Genomic DNA, 24,895 nt, shown 5'->3' with positions numbered 1-24,895 from the left:
AGCCAGCGGAATCAGAAGCGAATGGTGCAGGCAGTGATTGCTGGCAGCATCGTAGCTTCCCTCTGCAAGTCCCCGCCTATGCGTAAACAGGAAGTTGTAGGTGGGACTTGCAGAGGAAGCTACGACGCTGCCAGCCAATCGCTGCTTGCAACCGTTCGCTTCTGAGTCTGACGCTGGCTGGCAGGCGTGAAGGAGGACGCTGGGGGGACGAAGAATCGCTGGATATGGGAGAGGTGAGGGCAGGGGAGGGACGGAAGAATTGCTGCACGTCGATGGGAGGGCAGGGGAGATGCGGAGAATCACTGGCATAATGGAGGGAAGGGCAGGGGAGAGAGAAATTGCTGGACATGGTGATGGATGGGAGGGAAGGGGCAAGGGAGAGGGAATTGCTGGACATGGGAAGGGCAGGGGAGAGAGAATTGCTGGACATGGGATGGGAGGGAAGGGCAGGGGGAGAGAGAATTACTGGACATGGGATGGGATGGGAGGGAAGGGCAATGGAGAGAGAATTGCTGGACATGGGAAGGGCAGGGAGAGAGAATTGCTGGACATGGGATGGGAGGGAAGGGCAGGGGAGAGAGAATTGCTGGACATGGGATGGGAGGGAAAGGGCAGGGGAGAGAGAATTGCTGGACATGGGATTGAAGGGCAGGGGAGAGAGAATTGCTGGACATGGGATGGGGAGGGAAGGGCAAGGGAGAGAGAATTGCTGGACATGGGATGGGAGGGAAGGGCAGGGGAGAGAGAATTGCTGGACATTGATGGGAGGGCAGGATGAGATAATTGCTGGACATGGAGGGGAGGGCAGGGGAAGAGAGAATTGCGGGACATGGAGGGGAGAGAGGAGAATCGCTGGACAGGGAGGGGAGGACAGGGAAGAGAGAATGCTGGACATGGAGGGGAGAGAGGAGAATCGCTGGACAGGGAGGGGAGGACAGGGAAGAGAGAATTGCTGGACATGGAGGGGAGAGAGGAGAATCGCTGGACAGGAGGGGAGGACAGGGAAGGTGAGAATTGCTGGACATGGATGAGAGGGGAGAGAGGAGAAATGCTAGAAATGGATGGAGAGGAGAGCAGGAGATAGAGGAGAATTGCTGACATGGATGGATGGAGGAGTTGGCTAGGAGAGAGGAGAAATGCTGACCTGGATGGAGGAGAGGGGAGAGAGAATTATGTTTATATGGATACAGAGGAGGGAAGAGAGATGAGAAATGCTGGACATGGATGGAGGGAGAGGAGAGAGGAGAAGTGCTGGACATGAATGGAGGGGAGGAAAGAAAAAAGAAGATGCACATGGATGGAGATGAGGAAAGGGAAGAGGAGAAAAACTGCACATGGATGGAGAAATTAGGCAAAAGCTGGATCCATGTTATACCTCCTCCAGTCATTCCATGGAGGAGGACCCAGCTTTTACTTATGGATGCAGGGCAACAAAAGAAGAAGAAAGGAGGAAAGTAAAGAAATAAATGGAAAGGAAGCCCTGGAAAACGGAGTTAAGAGAACAGATAGAGAGCAGCAGAATCAGAGACTGGGACCAATATGGATAGAAAAACAAAGTCACCAGACAACAAAGGTAGAAAAAAATCATTTTATTTTCATTTAGTGTTTGGAATTTGTCTTATTTTGCACTGGGTATACTGGAGCTGTAACAGCTTACAGAAATTATTTATAATGAAAAAAAATCACATTATTTTTTCTCCTATACTAGTATAATATTTTCAAATGATGTCTGTTTATATGCGCCATGGCTGGTATAAGAAGTGTGGCTAATGTGGGTGTGGCTATAATAGGGGCGGTGTCATGTGTGGTGACCCCGCCCACAATGAGTACCGGCACCTTTTTTTCTACAAAAAAAGCACTGGGTAAGAATATGACACATACCTCTTTACAGGCCACAATTTCTATTCTTTTCCTTCCTTCCTTCAGAGAAGAGTATATCAAGAATTGTGATAATCTCCTCATGCCTTTCCATGATTTGTCCGGATCTAGGGAAGGCTAATCAAGCCCAGAAGAAAATGCTATCCTGAACCATGAAGTCCTAAGCTATGCAACCTCTTTGAATGTTTGTTCAAATGGTTCCAGCTAGTTATTTTATTTATATCACATGTAATTATCAGAGCGATATTTACTTTAGCTGTGATTGATCTCTGTGGAAATCTAAACACACTGGAGTCGATATCAAGGTGATTTAAACGGCCAGGAGAGGCTCCTGGCCTTTTAAATCACTTGTATAGGGCTTTCTATGGATATTCAATGGCACTTAACTGGATAGTGCCACTGAATATCCCCTCTAACTGCTTATACCAAAACTGGCTAGTTTGTGGGCAGACTGGAGTAGAATTAGGGCAACGTGGAAACTTAGCCAATTTTCAGTCTGCTAACCAGCTAAGTAACTACATAGTTAGGACAGCAAAACAGCTATCCTACTTTATGCAACGAGTTAACTGGGTACCAGTCTGAATATCAGCCGGTGCCCTGTTAATTTCTGAGTTGGTGGACATATCCCGATATTCAGTTCCAGGAGTCGCGCGTTGCTCTGGTGTTGAATATCTGGGGTTAGGTCAGGACCAGTTGGGCCCACTGGATGGAAACGATCCATTGACAATATCGCATTATTACAACTTCATAGGTGAAATAATTGAAATCTCTGGAAACTCATAGTTTGTCTTCCTTTTTTTGGCAGGGTACATATCAAAAAGTGTTAAAAAATTACACGGACCATGCCTGTGATGGTGAATATATATCCCTCCGGTGTCCTCACAGAACCACCATCAGTATTCAGTCTTCCTTCTATGGGCCGGAGCGTTCCAAGCCATCAGATGTGTCCTGCTCGATACCCACAATCTTATGCCACGTTTTCTAAAGGAAGATGTCTCCTGTTCAACTGACACCTCAGTACAGGTAAAGTTACTACTTACTCTTTTTATATTTTTCTTATTTTTATTCTTGATTTTGGTAATACGAGGAATAACACTGCAGCACACTCTAGCACTGTACATTTTCTTCATAGTTCTGCTCATGGGTCCGAGCCCTGACCAGTCTTAGGCCAATGTGCTATAATAACTGTTCAATTGTGCAATATTGTATTCTACCTTGTAAAAAAAAATGACAGAGGCAGGTGGCACCTTATAGACTAACCAATTTATTAAGGCAGGAGTATTTGAGGATCAGAGGTCCTCTACACTGGATGCAGTGACATACCTAGGATTGAATGGGCTCTGTGTGGAAAATTAAGATACACCCCTATAACCACCTACCATCTCTCCCAAGGTAGCGGAGACTGAGGGTGACATTCAATTCAATCAATTCTTGTATACCGCTAATATCCCCTTTCCAGGGTTCAGTGCGGTTTACAATATAGGTGAGAATAGTGTTAGTGTGAGGTATGAGAAACATTAGAGACCATTGGATTAATGCATGAGACTAAGAACATTAGGGAAAGGATAATGGATGATACTAGGAGGTAGAAGTCATGATGGATTGTTATGAAACAGTCTTTTTTAGCCTCTTCCTAAAATTGAGGTAGCTGTTTTCTGTTCTGATGGGAATAGGTAGACAGTTCCATATTTTGACTCCAAGAATGGGGAATAGAGAGCTGAAAATCTTCTGATTTCTAATTGTCGTTTGGAACGGTGATGCTAGCATGAGTTGTTTCAGTTTGTTAGACTGGACTAGACATAGTGAAGCGGTCTTAGCAGTTCAGAAGTGAAGTGCTGAAGGATTTGAAAAACTAAACAAGCAGCTTTGAACCTGAATCTTTCTGCTATGGGAAGCCAGTGCAGTTTGTTTAGATGAGATGCAGTTTTTCTGATATTGACACTTAATACCAAGGAATAGAATGTTACAGTAATCCAAGTGAGGTAGGACTAACATTTGCACTAGTAGTGCGAAGACTTTTTGGTGGAAGAATGATCTGACTAGACGTAGCTGTCTCATTTTGAATAGTCCATAGCTGGTTAATATGGGAAGTGAAGGTGAATGAAGAATCAAGCAAGACCCCTAATACTCTAGTTTCAGATTTGATTGTAAAGATTTGACCATTCAAAGCTCCAGTAACCAAAACCCTATAAAATATCCATTCCAAACCTGTATAGAAAACCTGTCATAATAAAGCAGCATAGCAGTAACTTTGCCATTAAAGAGCAAGAAACCTAGAATACTGATACCTCCCTGTAGGAAAAATAGAACAAGCCAGACTGCTACAGATCCCTACACAGAAATGAACACTAGCACAAAACTTCACTTCTATCACTCCTGCAGAATACAAACAGAATTCAAATACAGAATAAGCAACCACTGACTAGAAGTAGTAAACCCTGACAAGTCTGAATGAAGCGCAAAAACTAGAGAAACAGAAATTTATTTTCTTCTATACTGTGGTCAAATATAAAGTTGTCAGGGCTGTGCATTTCAAGATGGCATATTCCAGTTAGTTAGTTAGTTAATGAAAATAAAATTATTCTATCTTTGTTCTTTGGGCATTGTATTTTACTAATCCATTTGGTCCCAGCCTCTCCTTTCAGCTTTTCTTGTCTTCATCTAATTCTTTTCCAGGGTTTCATTTTTATTTCTTCTTTTTGCTCCTGTTCTCCTTTTCTCTCTACAGCTGTCTCTGACACTGATTATTCCCTGTTAATCGTTTTTCTCTGTTTCTCTTTTCTGTGCATCTTCACTCAGCAGCTAGATATACCCCTAATTTTCCCCTTTCACTCTTTAGCCTTCAGTTTCCCTTATTTCTCATCTTACCTATCTATGAGCTTTCCATCTTCCACTTTTGCCTCTCCGCAGCCCTCATTTATCTTCCTCCAAGTCTTATCCCTCACCAACCCCTCTTTTTAGCCCCAGGATCGAACAGATCTCCAAGCCCCACCCCCCTTCTCTCATCTGCCTCTCTTTCAGCCCCTTCCCTCAGTCCCCTTCTTCCAAGCCCAGCACTAGAACTGTTCTTCTACACTATCCCTTAACATCTACCCTTGCTCCCATCCCCAGCCCCTGTGTTAGCTCCAAGTTCCTCTCTCCTAGGCCTTCTACCACCCCACTATTTGCCAATGTCAACCCCTTTCTGTCATCCCACCAACTGCCAACATCAAGTCCCCTTGTGCCATCCGCAGCCGTATGTCAGCCCCCAGACCATTCTGCCACCCCCAGCCCCTATGTCATCGCCCTTCTCCCTTCTCCCACCCCAGCCCCTATGTCAACTAGCAGCCTTCTTCTCCCACCCCCTGTCCCCATGATGCAGCATTTTTCTCTTCCTCCTCCCCAGCATCTCTTCCTCTCTTTCTTCTTGCACCCTCATGGTCCCCTCTCTTTTCCCTCCTGTTGCCCATCATCTCTCCTTTCCTTCCTTCCGCCACTGTGTCCAACACTTCTCCTCCCTTCTCCCTCCCTCCCTTCCCCACTCTTTTCCCTCCTATTGTCCATCATCTCTCCTTTCCTTCTTTCCGCCACTGTGCCCAACACTTCTCCCTCTCTTCTCCCTCCCTCCGTTCTTCCTGTGGTCCAACATCTCCCCTCCCCTCCTGCATGTCTTCTTCCCCTCCACCCTGCTCACAGTCCAACATCTCTCCCTCTACTTCCTCCCCCTGCCCCCCAATTTGACATCTCTCCCTCTTGCTGAACCCCCCTCCCCCCATGACTACTTTCAAATTTGTCTGTGAAAGGTTGCTGGCAGTGGCAGGGCTTCTCACTTGCTGCCTGTGACCTGCCCTGGAACCTTTCATCTGATGCATCCTGCTCACAGAGAAATAGGAAGTTGCATCAGAGAGTGGATGGAACATGTTATAGGGAAGGCTCCAGGGCAGGCTGTGTGTGGGGGTTTGAGAGAGAGAGAGATGCTGATCATGAGCAGAGAGGAGAGAAATGGAGGAAGAGTTGCTGGACCTGGGGGGAGGAAGGGGTGACTTAGTAGATCTTAGATCAGTGGTCGGCCCAGAGCTTTTTGCTGGGCTCACTCAGTGGTAGTTGCACCCCGATGAGATGCATGAAGTATAGTTCTGGAGGTGGGTAAATATAAATTACATTACATATTAGAACATTGAATGATATGACGGCCTTCAAAAAGCTCCTGAAGAGTAATTTGTTTTCATGGGGTAAATAGCATAGTCTTGTAGGCATAAGTAAGTTGATTAGGATCTCTGGAAATGAGTGCAGGACACAATCAGTGGAGTCCTTTAGATGCCTATCTGTCATTTGGACAAAATTAATTTTGATTTGGAAATGCTGTTAGGTGGAACTAAGTCATCAGCCTACCTTATGATGTTCTGTTTTAATTGAATTGGTTGAATTTTATGTTTGATTATGTATGTTTTAATGTATGATCTGCCTTGGTTTAAGGTGGAATATAAATTAAAAAAACATAACTATAGTACAAGGCTCCTATAACTTCTATGCCCAAAAGCCTCTACCTGAGATACATTGATGACATCTTCAGCCCTGAAGAACTTCCTAGAGTAGTGGATACTACACTGCAATTACATGAGGGGCACACATACCGAAATCTACTGACTACTCTATGTATCTACATTCTTCCAGCTTCTACCAACTACCTACCAGCGGGCCCACTGGGGCTGATATTCAGCCGGCGAGAGACATCCCACATAAGTGCAGCAGTCGGTGCTGACTCTGGATAGTCAATGCCAGGCCATTTCCAGTGACTGGCATTGAGTATCTGTTTTTATTTTGGCCAGAGCAACTGGTGCCGATGGAGAGCGGGGTACAAGGAAAAAAGGCAACCAAAAGTCACAAGGGTCTGTAATGCAGGTACTCTGGAAAAAAATATATAAGTGAAGATACTAATAATATGGCAGGAAAGGAAGAAGAAAACACTGAATGAGAATAAGCATATATGCAGGAGAAGGAAAAAGGCGGGAAAAAGAAACGCTGAATTTAAAAGAACATAAATAAAAAAGTGAAATGTGAAGTGAAAGAAGGGAAACCAAAGTAGTACCTTGCTGCTTTTGTAAAGGGTTGAAAAAAATAAAAAATATAAGAGTATGTCCCCTTTAAAAGGGGTTTTACCTGGGTTTAGAGTGTTGGAGGCTTGTGCTGGTGTCTTGAGCTGGGAAGTGGGTTCTAAACCTTACAGTTGGCAGTTGGGAGGTAGGTTAACAGCTGACAAGACCTGTAGTCATGGTCTCTGGTTAGCTGGGAGTAAAAACTCTGGGTTTAACGGTTTAATAGAGTGTTGTAGTACTTAAAGTGCATTGAGTGATGTGACTGAATCAATGTATAAGTTTGGAAAGTCTTCCGCGTATTTATGGCTTTAACAGGTGTGACTGAAAATCTGATGATAATGCTGGGGTTGAAATACTAAGATAAACCAATTTACCAGGCAGGCATTAATAGTTTGAATAAGCAGGGGAGGCTTGTCATTGTGAGTCCCTGACAGATGTGACAAATTTAAGTGCAATTTCATTTCTGTCTGGTAAAAAGAGGGTTTTGAGGGAGACTTATGAGTGAGGGGAAAAAACCCCTGGATATTTTAAATTAAATTACCCCAGAAAGTAATAAATGATTACAACAATTAAAAGTTTTGGCGAGTACAGAACAGCTGTGAGAAGTTCAGAAATAGAGGATTTTAACATCTCTGAAGCTATTTAATGGTCTCAGTGGGCTTGGTTATAAAGGAATTCTACACTGAGACATTTCAAGACTCTGGGAAAATACTATTTGTGGGAGGGATTAGAATAGGGTGAAATAATTATATTTTCTTTTATTATGGGTAAGCTAGTTAGGGAAGTGGGTTAAAGGTCATGTGGAAGGGTTATTTAATCTCCCGTATTAGATAGGGTTTAGGGTTTTTTAAATTAATTTTTAAAGCATAGTGTAGTAGGTGTTCAAGTTCCAGGATCCTGCTCCCTGGCAGACTCTAATCGAAGTACTCAGGAGGAGCAGCATCAGATCTATAAGTGCACCAACGTCAAGAAAGACCAAAGGGATCCGATCCAAGATGGCGTCTTGAAAGGACGTGAGGATCAGAGCTCCCGAGTTCCCGGTCGATCGAACGCCAGTTTCTCTAATTAACACCATGGGGAAGCGAAAGGAGAAAGCTAAAGCTCTTACCTCCCTGAGCTTAGCTGTGAACCCCGCTGAGCGCCAGACCGTCTTGGAATCTTACGGAGTGACGGTCCTCCGTGAGCGACAACCTGGTTCTGCAGGGTCCGCGTTTGTTCAAGCGGACCATAGCATTGAGGGGGTATCGTTGAGTCCTCCCCCGAATACAGCCCCTCCTCGACCAGGAGTAACTATGAATGCGACGGAGGCACAGGAGACCGGAGCGATTGGTGGAATGCCGCCCCTGGTAACTGTGCTGGGAGCTCCCGTTGTATTTTCGACGCCAACTAGTTTTACTACGGAAGAAGTGTTCTCTTCGTCTCTAGCTGGCGAGATGACTCCTGAAGGACACCGAGGAAAAGTTAAACCGGCTGTTATAACGCTTGAAGCGCTCTGGGACGCAATTCAAGGTATCCACACCTCTTTACAATCTATTTCTAACTCTTTTGGGGTGGAATAACTGATTTAAAGGAAAAGCAAAACAATATGGCTGAAAGAGTTCAGAACTTGGAGGTAGAACTTACTAATTCTCAAAATTTATCAGCCACTCTAATCAAGGAACGAGACATTTTTGCTCGCAAAATTGTTTACTTAGAAAATCAAAGTCGTAGGAACAACCTGAGATTTATTAATTTCCCGAAGTCTCCTTTAATTGCCCCTTTGGACATGTTGAGAAAATATTTTCTAGAGGTACTGGGGATCCCAGCGACAGCTTTTCCACCTGTCGCTAGGGCCCAGTACATAACCGGAATAAAGAATACAGTTGGACAACCTCGGGCTGCACCGGACCTAGACTTGACCCACTTCCTGGAAAGTTCCTTGGATATAGTGACTGAACGGACTACACTTTTAGTCACTTTCGCATTAGAAATGGACAGAAACAATGTTTTCCGGACTTACTTTCGCCATATAAATACGGAATTTCTGGGTTCAAGGGTTCAGATTTTTCCAGATCTAGCCAGAGACACTCAGAAAAAAAGAAGGGAATTCTTGTCCTATAAGACTAGAATTCTCAAGCTTGGAGCGGTTTTCCAATTAAAATTCCCATGTAGATGTCTAGTGTCACTAAATGAAAATAATTATGTTTTCTTTGAACCCTTAAAATTGTTACAATTTATTGAGGCACAAGAAAGTGTGGGTAAACCTTTATCTGCCTCCCAGTGAGATAAATGCTATTATGTAGGCTATCTGGGGTCTGCTCTTGAAATTTCATTTTTACATTTTTTCTTGTACTTTTTTTTTTTCCTAGTACTTGGATCTTCTATTGATTTGTGGACAAAGAGTTTAGAGAAATATTTCCTTTTAATTATTTGTTTGGATTATTATATTTCCTGTATTTTCAATACATTTATGATGATATGTAAATGTAAAAAGATATAAATAAATAAATTAAAAAAAAAAAAAAAAGAAAGACCAAAGGTTTTGCATTCAAGAAAGACCAACAAAAAACAGCTAAGTGCAAGCATCATGGTCAACAGTGTTGCAGGGATACTACATTTAGAAACATATACTTACCTGGGAATTGACGCATTTGCTCATTATAAGTGGTGCAGTTTGATCCCTGGAAAAGAAAAGTGACACAAAGGATCAAATTCTTGGATGGGGTGTTATAGCTGAAATAAATTCTAAGAACAATATAGTTAATCAGCAGTTATACTTATCTGATAGGTTTTGGTGAAGACTTGAGTAAATGAGAATTCGTAGTTAACAATACACTTGTTGTCTAGAAATTAAAGGGATAAGTTGCAGTTCATATTTGCTTCTCTTATAACATATATAAAACTGTTTATATTTTAGAATTGTATTTACATATAATTGAACATCTTAATATTATGTTGTAGATACAGTTGTTTCTTTAAAAAAAAAAAAAAACGATTTATTGCAAGCATTTTAAGAAAACATCTGATGCAATAAATTACATTAAGTTCATCCAACATTTAGTGTGTAATGCTGTCAGAATTTTTTATAAATTGAAACATCAAAGGAAATTCAATTAACATCTTGAATTGCACACTATACCAAATACAGAATTTCCTTATTTTTCTCTGTATTTCCCCAATTGGTGAGTGTTGAGTGTGGGGCCTTTACACCGTGATTACATCCTTTTATCATCGCTTCAAACCTCACCCATAGGGGATCTACACTTTCTTCTAAAACTTTCTAGAGTGCTTGAACTCCCTAGAGTGCAAACTTGAAAAGGAGAAAAGAAAAAAGTCCTGTCCTTTAAACCAGACCCCATTATTTCAACTTTTAATTGATGTGTACTCAAGAACAAAGAAGAGTTAGAAAAAAATAAACCCAGGAACTGTTTCTATAACTTAACAAAGAGAGAACATGAAGAGATGATTTCTTTATCGGAAAATACTAACTTTGTTATAAAACCAGCTGACAAAGGTGGGGCAATTGTTGTTCAGAATAGAGAGGATTGTGTGAGAGAAGTTCATAGACAGATATTAGATCAAGAATATTACGTACCTTTGGAAGCAGATCCAACCAAGAAATTACAACAAGACATTAGCGAAATTGTTTGTTTGGCCTGTGGCGCAGGCTTCCTTGCATCCAAGGAAAAAGAGTTTCTTCTGGTGGAGAATCCAGTTATACCAACAATGTATACATTGCCGAAAATCCACAAATCTTTGACACAACCTCCAGGCCATCCTATTGTTTCAGGTAACGGTTCAGTTTTAGAGTCTCTTCCACAGTTTGTGGATTTCTTTTTACATCCATATGTTCCTCACATTCCATCATATGTCAGAGATTCTTCACATATGATTACATTACTAGATGAATTTGAAGGGGATTTGGATAACATCATATTAGTCAGTCTCGATATTAATTCATTACATACCAACATACCGCAACTAAAAGTGTTAGTAATTATTGAAGTCACACTTAAAGGAAGAACAACACATTGTCACATACCCAATTTTTTGCTTATCACTTTAGCTACAATAGTACTAACTTGAAATTATTTTGCATTTCAAAGAAGATTTTACCAACAAATTAAAGGAGTAGCCATGGGTTCGGCCGTGGCACCTGATGCTGCGAACCTTTACGTAGCTAATTTTGAGAAGATTTTTCTACAAGATCACTCATTTAAATCAGAAGTTGTTTTTTTTATAGAAGATATATCAATGATGTTTTTTTACTTTAGAATGGAACAGAAACAAGACTTCAAGAATTTTATAAGTGGCTCAACACTTGTGATCAAAATTTACACTTTAAAATGCAATTTGATCACAAACAAATTCCGTTTCTAGACATACTTATCACGAAGACTGAATATTATTTTGTCACACATAGTTACAGGAAACCAACAGATAGAAACACATATATACATTTCAATAATAATCGTAGTTTAAAAAGTAACTTGCCATATTCACAATTTCTCCACTTACGCCATTTCTGTAATAACTTTGAAGATTTTCAATCACAAGCAGCCGAGATAAGATCACGTTTAAAAAAAAGTGGATACCCTTCTTCATGTATAGACAAATGTCTCTCAAAAGCAATTCCTCAAGATAGAAAAACATTATTAGAACCAAAGAAAGAATGAAATACACCTGATATTGTGTGTACAATGAAGTTTTCACAGTATTCTTGTGACTTTCAAAAAATAATATTAAAAAATTGGCATATATTAGGAGTACTGCCTTGTTTTAGGAATATCAAACCAACAATTGCCTATTCAAGAAATAAAAATTTGAGAGAAATTGGTACCCTCAATATTACCGGAAATAGGAACAATGGACATTGTGACATTTGGTCATTCTTGCTGTGGCAAATGCACAGTTTGCAAACATAGCCTCACGATCAAAAACTTTGAACATCCAATTACAAAGAAAATATACCCTTTGAGACATACTACAGATTGTAATTTGACAAATGCCTTTCACTTTACATTTCACTTTATTTATGTTCTTTTAAATTCAGTGTTTCTTTTTCCCGCCTTTTTCCTTCTCCTGCATAGATGCTTATTCTCATTCAGCGTTTTCTTCTTCCTTTCCCGCCATATTTTTAGTATCTTCACTTACTGTATATATTTTTTTCCAGAGTACCTGCATTACAGACCCTTGTGACTTTTGGTTGCCTTTTTTCCTTCTTTCCTGCTCTCCATTGGCACCGGTTTGTCATCACTTTTTTCTACGTTAGACTGTATATTTCCAGTGGAGTCATTTATTTTACTTTCAGTTATACATACTTTGATATTTTTATATTTTATTTGGTCTTACACATGGTTTTTCACGTAGAGCAGTCCTCAGATTTCTATCTATCTATCTATCTATTTTTTTTTTGCTCCTCACTGATTCTCAATACTGCATCAACCTATTTTACCTTTATTATTTTTGTGTTTTCTTATATTTCTGATATTTTTTAACTTATTGGTCCCTTTTATGTATATTTTCTTTATTAATCTTTTAACAATCATAACATAAATTTATGAGTGATAATACACAATTTAAGAAACTAAATAAAAGGAAAAATACTTAATCTTTACATAAGTTACTTAACTATTGACCACTATTTTAGTAAATGATCCAAGATGGAAAAATCGAAATTAACTAAAAAATCACCAGAATATTTAGAAACGTCTTTCCTAGGTATTTCACTCCAATCTGTCTTACAGTGTTACATTTTGAGACTAGACTACCACATGAACCTCTTCCTTACTTAATAGAAATTGCTCCAATTTTTGGGCTCAAAAAATTGAAAATGCTTTGACTGAAACAAGATCCGGCATATGCAAGGAAATTTCAATAGAAAAGTTGCACCTATTGCCACAGTTCTTGGTCGCAAAGCCAGAAATGCTCTGCGCCTATTCTGTGTTTCACGTGATAAATCAGGATAAACACGAATTTTAGAGCCCAAAAAAATTGAATCCAAATGTCTCAAGGAAAGTCTCAATTCTGCATCTCTATCCATTTCCAGAGCAAATGAAACTAATAATGTAACTCTTTGCGTTATAACCTCCAAAGATGACTCCAAAAAAGTGGTAAGATTCATTACTTCACCCACTGGGGGTTGATTGTTTCCTGATAAACATTTGGGATCAGTTTGTAGGTAAAATGCCTTATTGGTCCCTTTTAATATGAGCAGTTTCATTTAGGCAAACCTTGATTTGTGGTTGTGAGTTGTTTTACAGTTCTTTCATTGTCCATACACACTTTGGGTTCTGGCACATATCGTATGGTGTCGGTTTTTGCACTGTTCTTAATATATACACGTTCCGTTCAATATGAGCAGCGTTTAATTTTAGTTTTATATCTTGTGGTGTTTGGTTATTTTGGAATAGTCTCCTACTGTGATTTGCATATATTTTTTGCATGTTCATACTCTTTTACCTCACTGCTCTTCATAAATACTGCACTCTTTATATACATGTAACCTGATTTACAATGCCCCCTGAAATGCATATGAGAAGACTGTGAAAGTATGTATGTAGAAACATAGCAACATGATGGCAGATAAGGGCCAAATGGCCACTCCAGTCTGATTTCCTAAGGGATTCCATATATCTGTTCCACACTTTCTTAAATTCTGACACAGTCCTTGCCTCCACAGCCTCCACCAGGAGGCCATTCCACACATCCATCACCCTTTTGGGTGAGAGTATTTTCTTAGATTCCTCCTAAGTCTATTTCCTCTTAACTTCATCGTATGCCCCCTCATTCCAGAGTTTTCCTTCAGTTGAAAAAGGCTCGCTTCCTGTATATTGACACCACTGAGGTATTTAAGCATCTCTATCATATCCCCTCTTGCTTCTCTTCCAGCGTATATGTGTTGAGGTTCCTAAGCCTGTCCGTATATGTTTTACGACAGAGACTGCTTACTAATTTTGTAGTCGCCCTCTGGACCGACTCAATCCTGTTTATGTCTTTCCATAACTGTGGTCTTCAGAATTGCACACAGTACTCTAAATGGGGCCTCACCGGTTTTTAACCCAGTCACTTTAGGTCCCATACTGAGGGTACTCAGTTTATTTATCAGTCGCGTGTGCAGGACTGTGTCAAAGGCTTTGCTAAAATCCAAGTATACCATATATAGCGCCCCTCCCTTGTCCATCTGTTTGGTCACCCAGTCAAAGAAATCAATCGGATTTGTCTGACAAGACCTGCCTCTATTGATGCCATGTTGCCTTGGGTCCTGCAGTTCATTCGATTTGAGAAACTTCATGATCCTCCGCTATAGAAGCGTTTCCATTAGTTTACTCACCACTGAGGTCAGACTGACAGGTCTGTAATTCCCAACCTCCTCCTCACTTCCACTTCTGTGCAGAGGGACCACATCTGCTGTGCTCCAGTCCACCGGGATCACTCCAGACTCTAAGGAAGCATTGAAGAGGTCAGACAGCAGTGCCGCCAGAACATCTCCGAGCTGGTCATGCATGCACCTCACTGCATAATTTTATAATAGCTTTACAAAAGGAAAACTTAGAAAATTGCCTCTTAGAGGGAAATTTTTTTAACAGGGCGCCTTGGCAAGGAAGGCACATAGGGGCATATGACTACTGAATTTGATAAAATAATTTCTCTGAAAGCTAACTCACAGCTACTTATGCCCTAAGGCATGATAGCCTAGTGCTTATTATTATTATTATTTACTGCATTTGTATCCCACATTTTCCCACCTCTTTGCAGGCTCAATGTGCTTGCTTATGTGTGTGTATTGTAAGAAAAATGTCCCTTAGTGAACTTTTAAAAAATGTATCTGAACGTGTATTCAGGTTTGGTGAGATTCTAATTTATAGACGATTCAGTTAAATTTACTTTCAGATCTATTTTATTAACCAAGAAACAAATGGCCAGTAAATAATTATTCCTTGTTCATGCAGCTTCTTAATAGATAAGTTAAGGTAGAACTTTTCTTTACAATAATCTCCCACAAGGCACTGTCTGCTCAGGATGTGGTACACGTAGACTTGATTAAGTACTAGACTCCTGACTCTAGTCTCAAGAATTCATTTTAAAACTCTTTGATTTATAAGATTTATTATACAAGGATTCCATCCCATTTGTCTGGTTTGCTGACCCCATATATACCCATGTGGTCCCTCAGATCTAGTTCTCTGCATCTTTTCGGGATTTTAATTTTGAAACAGTGCAAACTAGGATGTTTAGTGTGGTTAGTACAGTTCTTTGGAATGTGCTGCCATTGTATTTGTGACTGGAAGAGTCATTTAATATATATAAGAGACAACTCGAGGCTTTTTTGTTTCAGGATGCTTTTGGAGCATAGTTGATTTTTTTTCTTTTGTTCATCAGCCCATTGCCTGGGGTCAGACTGTTCAGCACAGGATATAATTGTACAATTATATATTGTCTATACGTGCTTTTAGGCTATTTCTTTTAGTATCTTTCTTATCATTATAGTGGCATTCTCTTTCTTATATTTGTATTGAATTGTAAACTGCTCACAAGGTTACTCCCAAGGGTGGTATATCAAATTTTAAATAAACTTGAAACATGAATATAGGTTTGCCAAATCTCCAGAAATGTCACATAACTCTCTGGGAAACTGCACACGAAAATGTTCCATTTGCTTCAGATTATAGAAGGAGCTATGTCTGCCCCCCCCAAAGAGTGAGATCCCAGACCCTTCTACACCAAAGCACCCCATTCGTCCTCAAAAGATATGCTTTGTGAGCAAAATACGTAGGCCCCCCATCCTTTAACCTCTAATGTCTTAGGATCATCTAACAGACTCCTTGTAGGATCTAAACTAATTACTGACTTAGCACTCATCCCAGATGGGGCTGTATCTTTGCCCAATACTCCTGCACCCATGGGCATGTCCAAACCGTATGCCCTAGGGTCCTGTGTGCCCCACTACAAGTAACATGTTGTGCAAAAGGCACAGAACCCACACGAGATCCGGTCTTGGGTATGTACATCTTCAACACTAACTACATTATGTTTTCCACAATAGGGCATTAGTAATCACCTTTGGGTCCTTGAAATAATAGCAACTGTATCATCTCCCTTTCAATTTAGCCCTAAGTCCACTATCCCCTGAAAAAGTCATACAGAGAAGGCCTCTGCGGTATTGTGCATGGCCGGAAGATAACGTGGCGATGGCCATATGGAAGAGCGCCACCGCGGTGCTTTAATTTTTTCCCTCCGTGGCTGGCCTCTTCGTCAGCAGTGACGTTCATGAACGTTGCCGCTGACGTGGGTGATACCGGGCTGAGCGATAGGTGGAGCGCCAAGTAGGAGGCGGGGCAAAGCAGATGGCCACGAATTTTGAATGCAGCAAGGGAAGCTGGGTTTTTGCTTCCCTTGCTGAGGGCACTCCGTTTTTTGCTCTGGCTTAGGCTACAGTAATAGTGCTGCTGCTGCAGCTCTTTAAAAAAAAAAAAAAATCCCATTGCCCAGCAGACGGAACAGCTTTGAGAGACAAAAGGGCCTTTTTCTACATTCTAAAATAAGCAGAGCAGGAGTAGCATGACTGACTGAAACAGCTCATCTGTGACCTGGACATGGAGGTGGAGGGTTCAAGTCCCACTGTGGGGAAAGCTTAACTCTATACAGTTTCTAGGCTAATTCTACAGCCCAGCTGACCACAAGCAGTTCTACAGACAAGAACAAAGAACTGTAAGTTGTGTAAATTTTCCTTTAGAAAAGACTCAGCATTTCAGCCATGCCACGTGGTGTGAAGAAGCAATCTAAAAAGGCTAGTAAAAAATCAAAACCTGTACCTCAGACAGGCAATGCAGTCACTGTACCTGCTCTGCACCAAGACCCTATTCCCACTCCTGCTCCAAAAATCTGCAAAGACCACCAGAACAATATATCAATTCGGCAGACTTACCTCTCCTGCGGTCAGTGATCCAAGCTTTGCCACCCCTGCAAGAGATGCTGTTAGCTCCAGTTCAGCAGCTTATGAACGCGCATGTGTCACCCGGCTCATCTACAGCGGAGGCCAGTATGAATGCGGAGACAGACCACGGATCTTTGACTGCCGCACATGAGTCCAGCTAGCATATCCCAGTTGTGCAATCTTATTTACCCGGCCACTCCAATGGTGCCTCCCCTAGGCAAAACAGAGGAGCTGCCATGCCTCATGAACTGCATGTGGCTTCTCCTCCATGTTCACATTACCGCACTGAGGAGTGCCACCGAAGGGCTAGAAGCCCATCATATGACTCGTCTGGCCATAATGCTTACTACCAATACTCTCCAAGATATCTTGAATCGTCCTGGGACTACTACAGAATCAGCTCACATGACTACCACTGGTCACCATGTGCTCACTGGAATCACCTCTTGGACCATGAACTCACGTACCATTCCTCGCCACTTCTACCATGTACCCAGCGCATTTCTAGAGGATTCTCTCCAACTCCTTCTCTACCAAGTGAACGCCAGCCAGACCCAGGGCTGTCAACAGCTTGCTGCGTGCCCCCCACCACTTCAACAGTATCTGCATCTGCTCTGACCATGGCGGCTGCTACGACAGTGATCTCAACTCAGTAATCCGACCTTCTGAATATACCAGCTCCTCACTCTGTTTCCAGTGTGACAGCTACAACCTCTTCAGATACTTCTACCAAGCCCAATTACAGCGTTACACATAGGGCAAAGAAAGGTAAGAAGCACAAACGCTGAAGGAAATCTTCATCCTCCTCCTCCTCATCCAGCTCTAGCACTTCCTCCTCAGCTTCTCCATCCAGAGAGCCCATGCCGCATTCATCACATAGTTGTTCACATGGTTCCAAAGCAGCTGAACTTTGGAAAAGCATACCTAGGTTGCTCAGGAAAAAAGTGCTGCATAGAGAGTACTTTGATATATTTAAGTTGCTCAAGGGACGCAAATGACGAAACTGCAAGAAGAGAGCTAAGCATGTTTTTGAGTCCAATCTAGTTAGGAGTGTGGGTCACATGGCTGTCCTTACATAATTTCAAAAGGCCACCCTGCAACCTGATCTATTTAGCAAGGATTGAAAACAGCACACTGAATAAGTAGGGGGGGGGGGGGGGGGAATGAAATAAATCTTACGGGTAATCCTTGTTTCATTATTCAGAAGGGTGCTCTGAACATACAAACATTAGGGGTCCGAGCCCCCCTCAAGTTCCCTACAACTGCTATAAGTAACTGTGGGGTCAAGATTCAATATAACCATGGGGTCAATATCTGGATAGCTTTGGCTCCTAACAGGATAAGTGCAGGTGCGAGGGATATTTGGACAGGGCTGCTGAATACTTCCTTTGACCACCTCAGTACTATCCAGATAATGCCAGGGTTGTCCATGGGTTGAGCCTGGACAGAGCTGGAGGCTATCCAGTTAGAAGTGATATGTGGACCTTTAGCCAGATAGCTCTCTGGCTAAAATTAGGACACCAAAAAGACTGCCTTAACTTTATCTGGATAGCTATCTGGTTAGCAGTCTGAATATTGCTACTTTACCAGACAGCACAACCGCTCAGCGCTGACTCCTGCTATTCAGCTGCAGGCAGCTGCTATCTGGATACTGTTGCTGAATAGCTGGATTTATCTTTCATGTGGCAGCTAGCATTAAAACAAAATGCTGACCACTGCAGGCTCAATATCAGGGGCATGTTTTAAAGCCACATTTAAAACTTAAATAATTTACTTCTGTTCCAGAATTGTAGTGTGGAACAAGAGAAAGATCTTTCTCATGTCCCCATTTAATCTCATTTTCTATAATGAGGCATGCAGCTGGACAACAAGCAAAGGCTGGGGTAGAAATGGAGAAGAAAGATGGCAGATAAAGGCCATATGGCTTATCCGTTCTGCCCATCTACATCCACTACAAAGCTCTACAATTCCTTTCTCTCCCTCAGAGATCTTTTACCCCTGTTCCACACTGAATTAATACACCATCCTGGTCTCTACCACCTCCACTGGGAGGTTTTTCCAGACATCCATCACCCTTATATATGTTCATTTAGTTAATGCACATAATGGATCAAGCCTCCAGTGAAACTCTAGATGCCAAACATTTGCAGATAAAATGACAGTAAGATGTAAGAAGGAAGGACAGTCATTTGACAGCTAGTTAGTAATTAGCTGCACAGTTTTTCTGTGTTTTGACAGGAGAGTTGGCAATGACTTTCTAATGAGCAATAGCACAAGGAAAGGAGGAAAAAAATTGAGTCCCAGGGTCAGCTTTATTCACTTTCATAAGTAGTGTTAGAGAGGGGCTAGTAAATAGTAGAGAGGGAATGTATTTACCAAGCCGCAGCTTTGCACGGCAATGTTAGGCAGTAATATATAGTTCCTATTTCAAACAGTGGGAGCAGTGGTAAATAATGCTCATTTACATGCATTGTGGCTTGGTAAATAGATCCTTAAGAGCACACTCTCTATTGGTATCTGCCATTATTTTTGTTGTACTCACCAATGATATCCTATTGTAAGTCACTGGCACCAAAAACACCAAGAGTGGACTGTTATGAGGTGGCATATCACTGAACAAATACAAATGGGTATTAAAGGAGGTGATATAGACAGTTTATTGAACTATAAAGAGCAATGGTGGACATTTACACTGGGAACTGTGTTTCCAAAAGGTTTGAACTTAGAAATTGATTGGGTAGTGGCCCTGTAAATCATTCATGACATTCTTTCGACACAAATCGGAAGATGGGCATCCTTCTCATGGAATCTCATTGGTAGTCAGGAGCCACGCGCTTTAATTTAAATACAGCAGACCATTGGTAAGTACAACAAAAAGAATGGCAGATGCCAATGGAGAGTGTGCGATTGTTAGTATAAGGTATGTGTATACAATATAATATTTTAAGCTCTGATTTTCTGAAGTTGGTGTTCTGATTGACGTTTTTAACTTACAGTTGAGCAGACCACACCCTGAGGCAGCAATTTGCGAAACATGCCACATGAAGGTGGAGGAGTTCCGTTTACAGCAATAATTGATCTAAGAACATACATGAAGTAATATAAGAGTTTTTAAACATTGAAGAACAGTTATATAAAAAAATAAGAGTTTTGTATACTAATAAAACTGAAGCGTTTCATCAAATTTATGGTGTCAGTTGGATTACCTTGGAGAATATGTTATCATCATAAGTACAAAAGTATTGCCATACTGGGAAAGACCAAAGGTCCATCGAGCCCAGCATCCTGTTTCCAACAGTGGCCAATCCAGGTCACAAATACCCGGCAAGATCCCAAAAATGTACAAAACATTTTATACTGCTTATCCCAGAAATAGTGGATTTTCCCCAAGTCCATTTAATAACGGTCTATGGACTTTTCCTTTAAGAAGCCGTCCAAACCTTTTTAAAAACTCTGCTAAGCTAACTGCCTTTACCACATTCTCTGGCAACGAATTCCAGAGTTTAATTACACGTTGAGCGAAGAAACATTTTCTCCGATTCATTTTATATTTACTACATTGTAGCTTCATCGCATGCCCCCTAGTCCTAGTATTTTTGGAAAGTGTGAACAGACGCTTCACATCTACCCGTTCAACTGCACTCATTATTTTATAGACCTCTATCATATCTCCCCTCAGCCGCCTTTTCTCCAAGCTGAAGAGCCCTAGCCGGTTTAGCCTTTCCTCATAGGGAAGTTGTCTCATCCCCTTTATCATTTTTGTCACCCTTCTCTGCATGACACTGAACTCCTCCCCAAATTCATTTGTTTTCTATTGTTTTGTTTTGAAAATGATATGAAATGATATTGAGTATGTCATTGACATTTCCCTAACTTCAGCTGAGTCTCATACTGCACGATGTCCCTCGTGTGATTTACGGCAAGGCTGGACGATGAGTTATGTGTGAAGGGATGATTTCCAGCGGAAAGGGGTGAGAGAGATACAATACATTAATCTAGGATGGGATGGGAAGCCTTCAAGATTGGAGACTGACAGATTTCTGCTGCTGCGAATGTGAACCTTCTCTTTCTTCCGAAATGTCAGTTTTCAAAGTCTGCTTTGCAAATTGCATTTCCAGTCAGGGAAGCTGGATGACCAGTGTATGAATGAGGCCATGAATTACTTATAAGCTGGGTTACAAATACCAGAAGGTCAGGGGATGACAGGTGAAAAGCTAGAATTAGCCTAAGGGCTCACCCTTTAAATTGGCTACTTTGAGTGCTGTCTACATGGCTGTTGTTGAACAACAAAATATGTCTACAGTGAGAAAAAAGGACCATAAATCATCAGAGATTTCTTTTTGCATAAAGCAAAAGAGCACTGTTCCCCTTCTATATATTGTGTTAAAAGTTAGGGGTTCGATATTCAGACTGTGGGAGGTAGCTGGGCTGCCTCCCATGGTCAGCTGTGAGCCGAGATATTCAATGCCAGGCTATTTCCAGTGACCGGCATTGAATATCCAGTTTATTTTAGGCCAGTTTGAATTTAACCGGCCAAAAATATGTTCAGTGCTGACCGATTAACTTTGAACTGGCCAGAGATATTCCAGCTATTGACATGGCCAGATTTGGCTACCAAACTTATCCAGCAATGCACTGAAAATCATTGGATGGCTGGTTATACAGCAAGATTTAACCGGCTCTCCACTAAGCACTAACTGGAGATATTCAGTGTGAGGCAGCCAGCTATCTCCCGCTGAATATTGGTGGATAGCCGACTAAGTACCATTTAACCGACTAGGTGCCATTCCTGGACGGTTAAATGGTTTTGAATATCAGCCAGTAGGTGTGTAACTTCTGCACTACAATGGTAGTTACACACCAAAACAGGGATGAAACTGCAGGTACATAAGTAGGTGCTATTCTGTAACTTGTTTGCCTAAGAGGGGCATAATCGAAAGGGACGCCCAAGTTTTGCTGAGGACGTCCTCGCAAAACGTCCCAATGGAGGGGCGGGGAAACCCGTATTATCAAAACAAGATGGACATCCATCTTTCGTTTCGATAATACGGTCGGGAACGCCCAAATCTTGAAATTTAGGTCATCCTTAGAGATGGCCGTCCCTAGACTTGGTCGTTTCTGATTTTTGGCAATAATAGAAACTAAGGACGCCCATCTCAGAAGCGACCAAATGCAAGCCCTTTGGTGGTGGGAGGAGCCAGCATTTGTAGTGCACTGGTCCCCCTGACATGCCAGAACACCAACTGGGCACCCTAGGGGGCACTGCAGTGGATTTCAGAAATTGCTCCCAGGAACGTAGCTCCCTTACCTTGTGTGCTGAGCCCCCCAACCCCTCCCCAAACCCACTACCCACCACTGTACACCACTACCATAGCTCATACGGGTGAAGGGGGCACCTAGATGTGGGTACAGTGGGTTTCTGGTGGGTTTTGGAGGGCTCACATTTACCACGACAAGTGTAACAGGTAGGGGGGATGGGTCTGGGTCCGCCTTCCTGAAGTGCACTGCACCCACTAAAACTACTCCAGGGACCTGCATACTGCTGTGATGGACCTGAGTATGACATTTGAGGCTGGCATAGAGGCTGGCACAAAATATTTTTAAAGATGTTTTTTTGAGGGTGGGAGGGGGTTAGTGACCACTGGGGGGAGTAAGGGGAAGTCATCCCCGTTTCTCTCTGGTTGTCATCTGGTCAGTTCGGGCACCTTTTTGTGGCTTGGTTGTAAGAAAAACAGGACCAGGTAAAGTTGTCCAAGTGCTCGTCAGGGACCCCCTTTTTTTCCACTATGGGTTGGGGACGCCCATGTATTAGGCACAGCCAAGTCCCGCCTTTGCTATGGCTCCGACACGCCCTCGTGAACTTTGGTCATCCCCGTGACAGAAAGCAGTTGGGGATGCCCAAAATCGGCTTTTGATTATGCCGATTTGTGCGACCCTGTGAGAAGGACGCCCATCTTCCGATTTGTGTCGAAAGATGGGCGTCCTTCTCTTTCGAAAATAAGCCTGTAAGTGTTCTAGTACATAACTGCAAAGGGAGTGTCCATGTGAGAGGGGAATGTGGGTATTGCTAAGTGATGCTTGCAGCTTATAGAATACTAAATACACCACTATGTGCTTATGTATTAACTTGTTTTCTGAAGACCTCAGCCAGGAGGAGTGTTGAGTTATACGTTTATTCTATTAAACCCCTCTCCTATCATCACTGGTCTTCATTGTTTTTTTAAACTTTTTTTTCTTTTTTTCTATAAAGTTCTTTAACTCTCTTCCTTATATGTAGGTATATCAGACTCCCAATGTATCACTTTTGGGTATTTTCAAAATATTTCAAACAGTTTAGTTATTCAATTGCAGCTCTTTCACTTATCTTAAATTTGTCGGCTCTGGGGGAATTTTTAAGTACGACATGAAATCATGTTTGGCCATCCAGCTGTATCATGGATCCACCCCCTATAAAGCTTTCCCGCCATCCTTGCCAACGGCAGTCGGACTAAAAATCCCCCCCCCCCCCCCCCCCGGAGCTGACAAATTTAAGATAAGTGAAAGAGCTTCAATTGAATAACTAAACTGTTTGAAATGTTTTGAAAATACCCAAAAATGATACATTGGGAGTTTGATATACCTACATATAAGGAAGAAAATTTTCTGCTGTTTTGATTTTTTTCTTTCTGTATGCTGGTTAGCTACCCTCCTGGATAGCGATGTAATATGCAAGGAAAATATGCAAGGACTCATGAACAAAATCAACAAGCATAAAGTCCTTTGGAATTATTAATACAAGCTCACTAAAGCCTCAAAATAAATCAAACAAGCTGGAACAATTGATATACTGTACTGCCATATGGGTTTGCATGTACAAAGAAAGGATTCTTATGTGTAAATGTGCAGCTGAAGACCCCTAATGGAGAATCATGTTGAAATAGAGAAGATTCTCAAGTACCAAGAAATACGGTCCGAGACTAAGAAAATGTGGCAGAAAGATATAGAAATATTATTTTGGGTCTCACAGGCTTAATTAGAGGAATTTCCAAGCACACCAGGATAGATAACCTATACATGTTGCATTGTATGAAATCCAGAAGGAATCTCTGGCACATGCAAGCCTCAACTTCTTTTTTGACAGTTGCCGCTTGAGTGTTGAGGCTGTAGTATTATCCAGCGACCTGGTTTGAAATCTCCCCAGGAGGGAGCTTTGCTTACCTTCAGCGCTGTGCCAGCTTTGTGTCAGTTAAGTACTGGGTTTGCTGATTTTGACTTTTAAAATTGCTTTAAAGATTGTTTATAATAAAACTAGACTTTGAGCCCGTAAAAACGGGCTATTATAGGAAGGGGGGGTTGAAAGGCCCGCCCCCACCGCCGAGTTCGCCGCTGCACCTCCCCCTCCGAGTTCGCGCCCCCCCACCGAGCCGTCACCACCCACCTTCCACCCGGCCGGGCCCTCGCTCCGCTATTGAAACAGCGAGGGTCCGGGAACGCAGCACTGAGCTCTGCTGAGCTGCCGACGTCGGCCTTCGTTCTTCTTCTCTGCCTGTCCCGCCCTCGTGTGACGTAACGTCGTTGAGGGTGGGACTGAGGCAGAGAAGAAGAAGGAAGGGCGATGTCGACAGCTCAGCAGAGCTCAGTGCTGCGTTCCCGGACCCTCGCTGTTTCAATAGTAGAGCGAGGGCCCGACCGGGTAGAAGGTGGGTGGCGGCGGCAACTCGGGTGGCGGGAGCGTTAAGACGGCGGTGTCCCTCCCTCAGCAATGCGCAGTACAGACCTTCTGTGTTCCGCCCCCCCCGTCATCACGTATTGACGTGGGGGCGGGGCAGAGAAGGTCTCTACTGCGCATTTGCGAGTGAGTACGGTCACTCGCCGTTTATATGTTTGATATTAAGACAGTATAGCATTGGAGGCAGATGATTCGTAAGTATGAAGTGCTGCAGATCTGGAATAGCTTTGGGCTATAGGAGATCTTATAGCTGATGATATAATTGCTAAATGGTGCCTCCAAGCTAGATTTACTTCAGAGAGTTTTCTCTGTTGATGT

At 42.1% G+C, this 24,895-nt stretch overlaps 1 protein-coding gene across 1 annotated transcript in view; it reads left to right on the top strand.

Moving 5' to 3' along the window:
• LOC115467099 (protein eva-1 homolog C-like) overlaps positions 1–24,895 on the top strand; it is a 568,384-nt gene that overhangs the window by 190,470 nt on the left and 353,019 nt on the right. Inside the window, exon 2 of the mRNA XM_030198792.1 lies at positions 2,684–2,901. Coding sequence (XP_030054652.1) covers positions 2,848–2,901 — 54 coding nt within the window. The 5' untranslated portion in view covers positions 2,684–2,847. The remainder of the gene's footprint in view (positions 1–2,683; positions 2,902–24,895) is intronic.

The sequence above is a fragment of the Microcaecilia unicolor genome, chromosome 3 (assembly GCF_901765095.1).
Source record: "Microcaecilia unicolor chromosome 3, aMicUni1.1, whole genome shotgun sequence".
NCBI classification, from domain to species: Eukaryota; Metazoa; Chordata; class Amphibia; order Gymnophiona; family Siphonopidae; genus Microcaecilia; species Microcaecilia unicolor.
The sequence above is the reverse complement of the archived record's forward strand: the minus strand, read 5'-3'. Positions and strand labels throughout refer to the sequence as shown.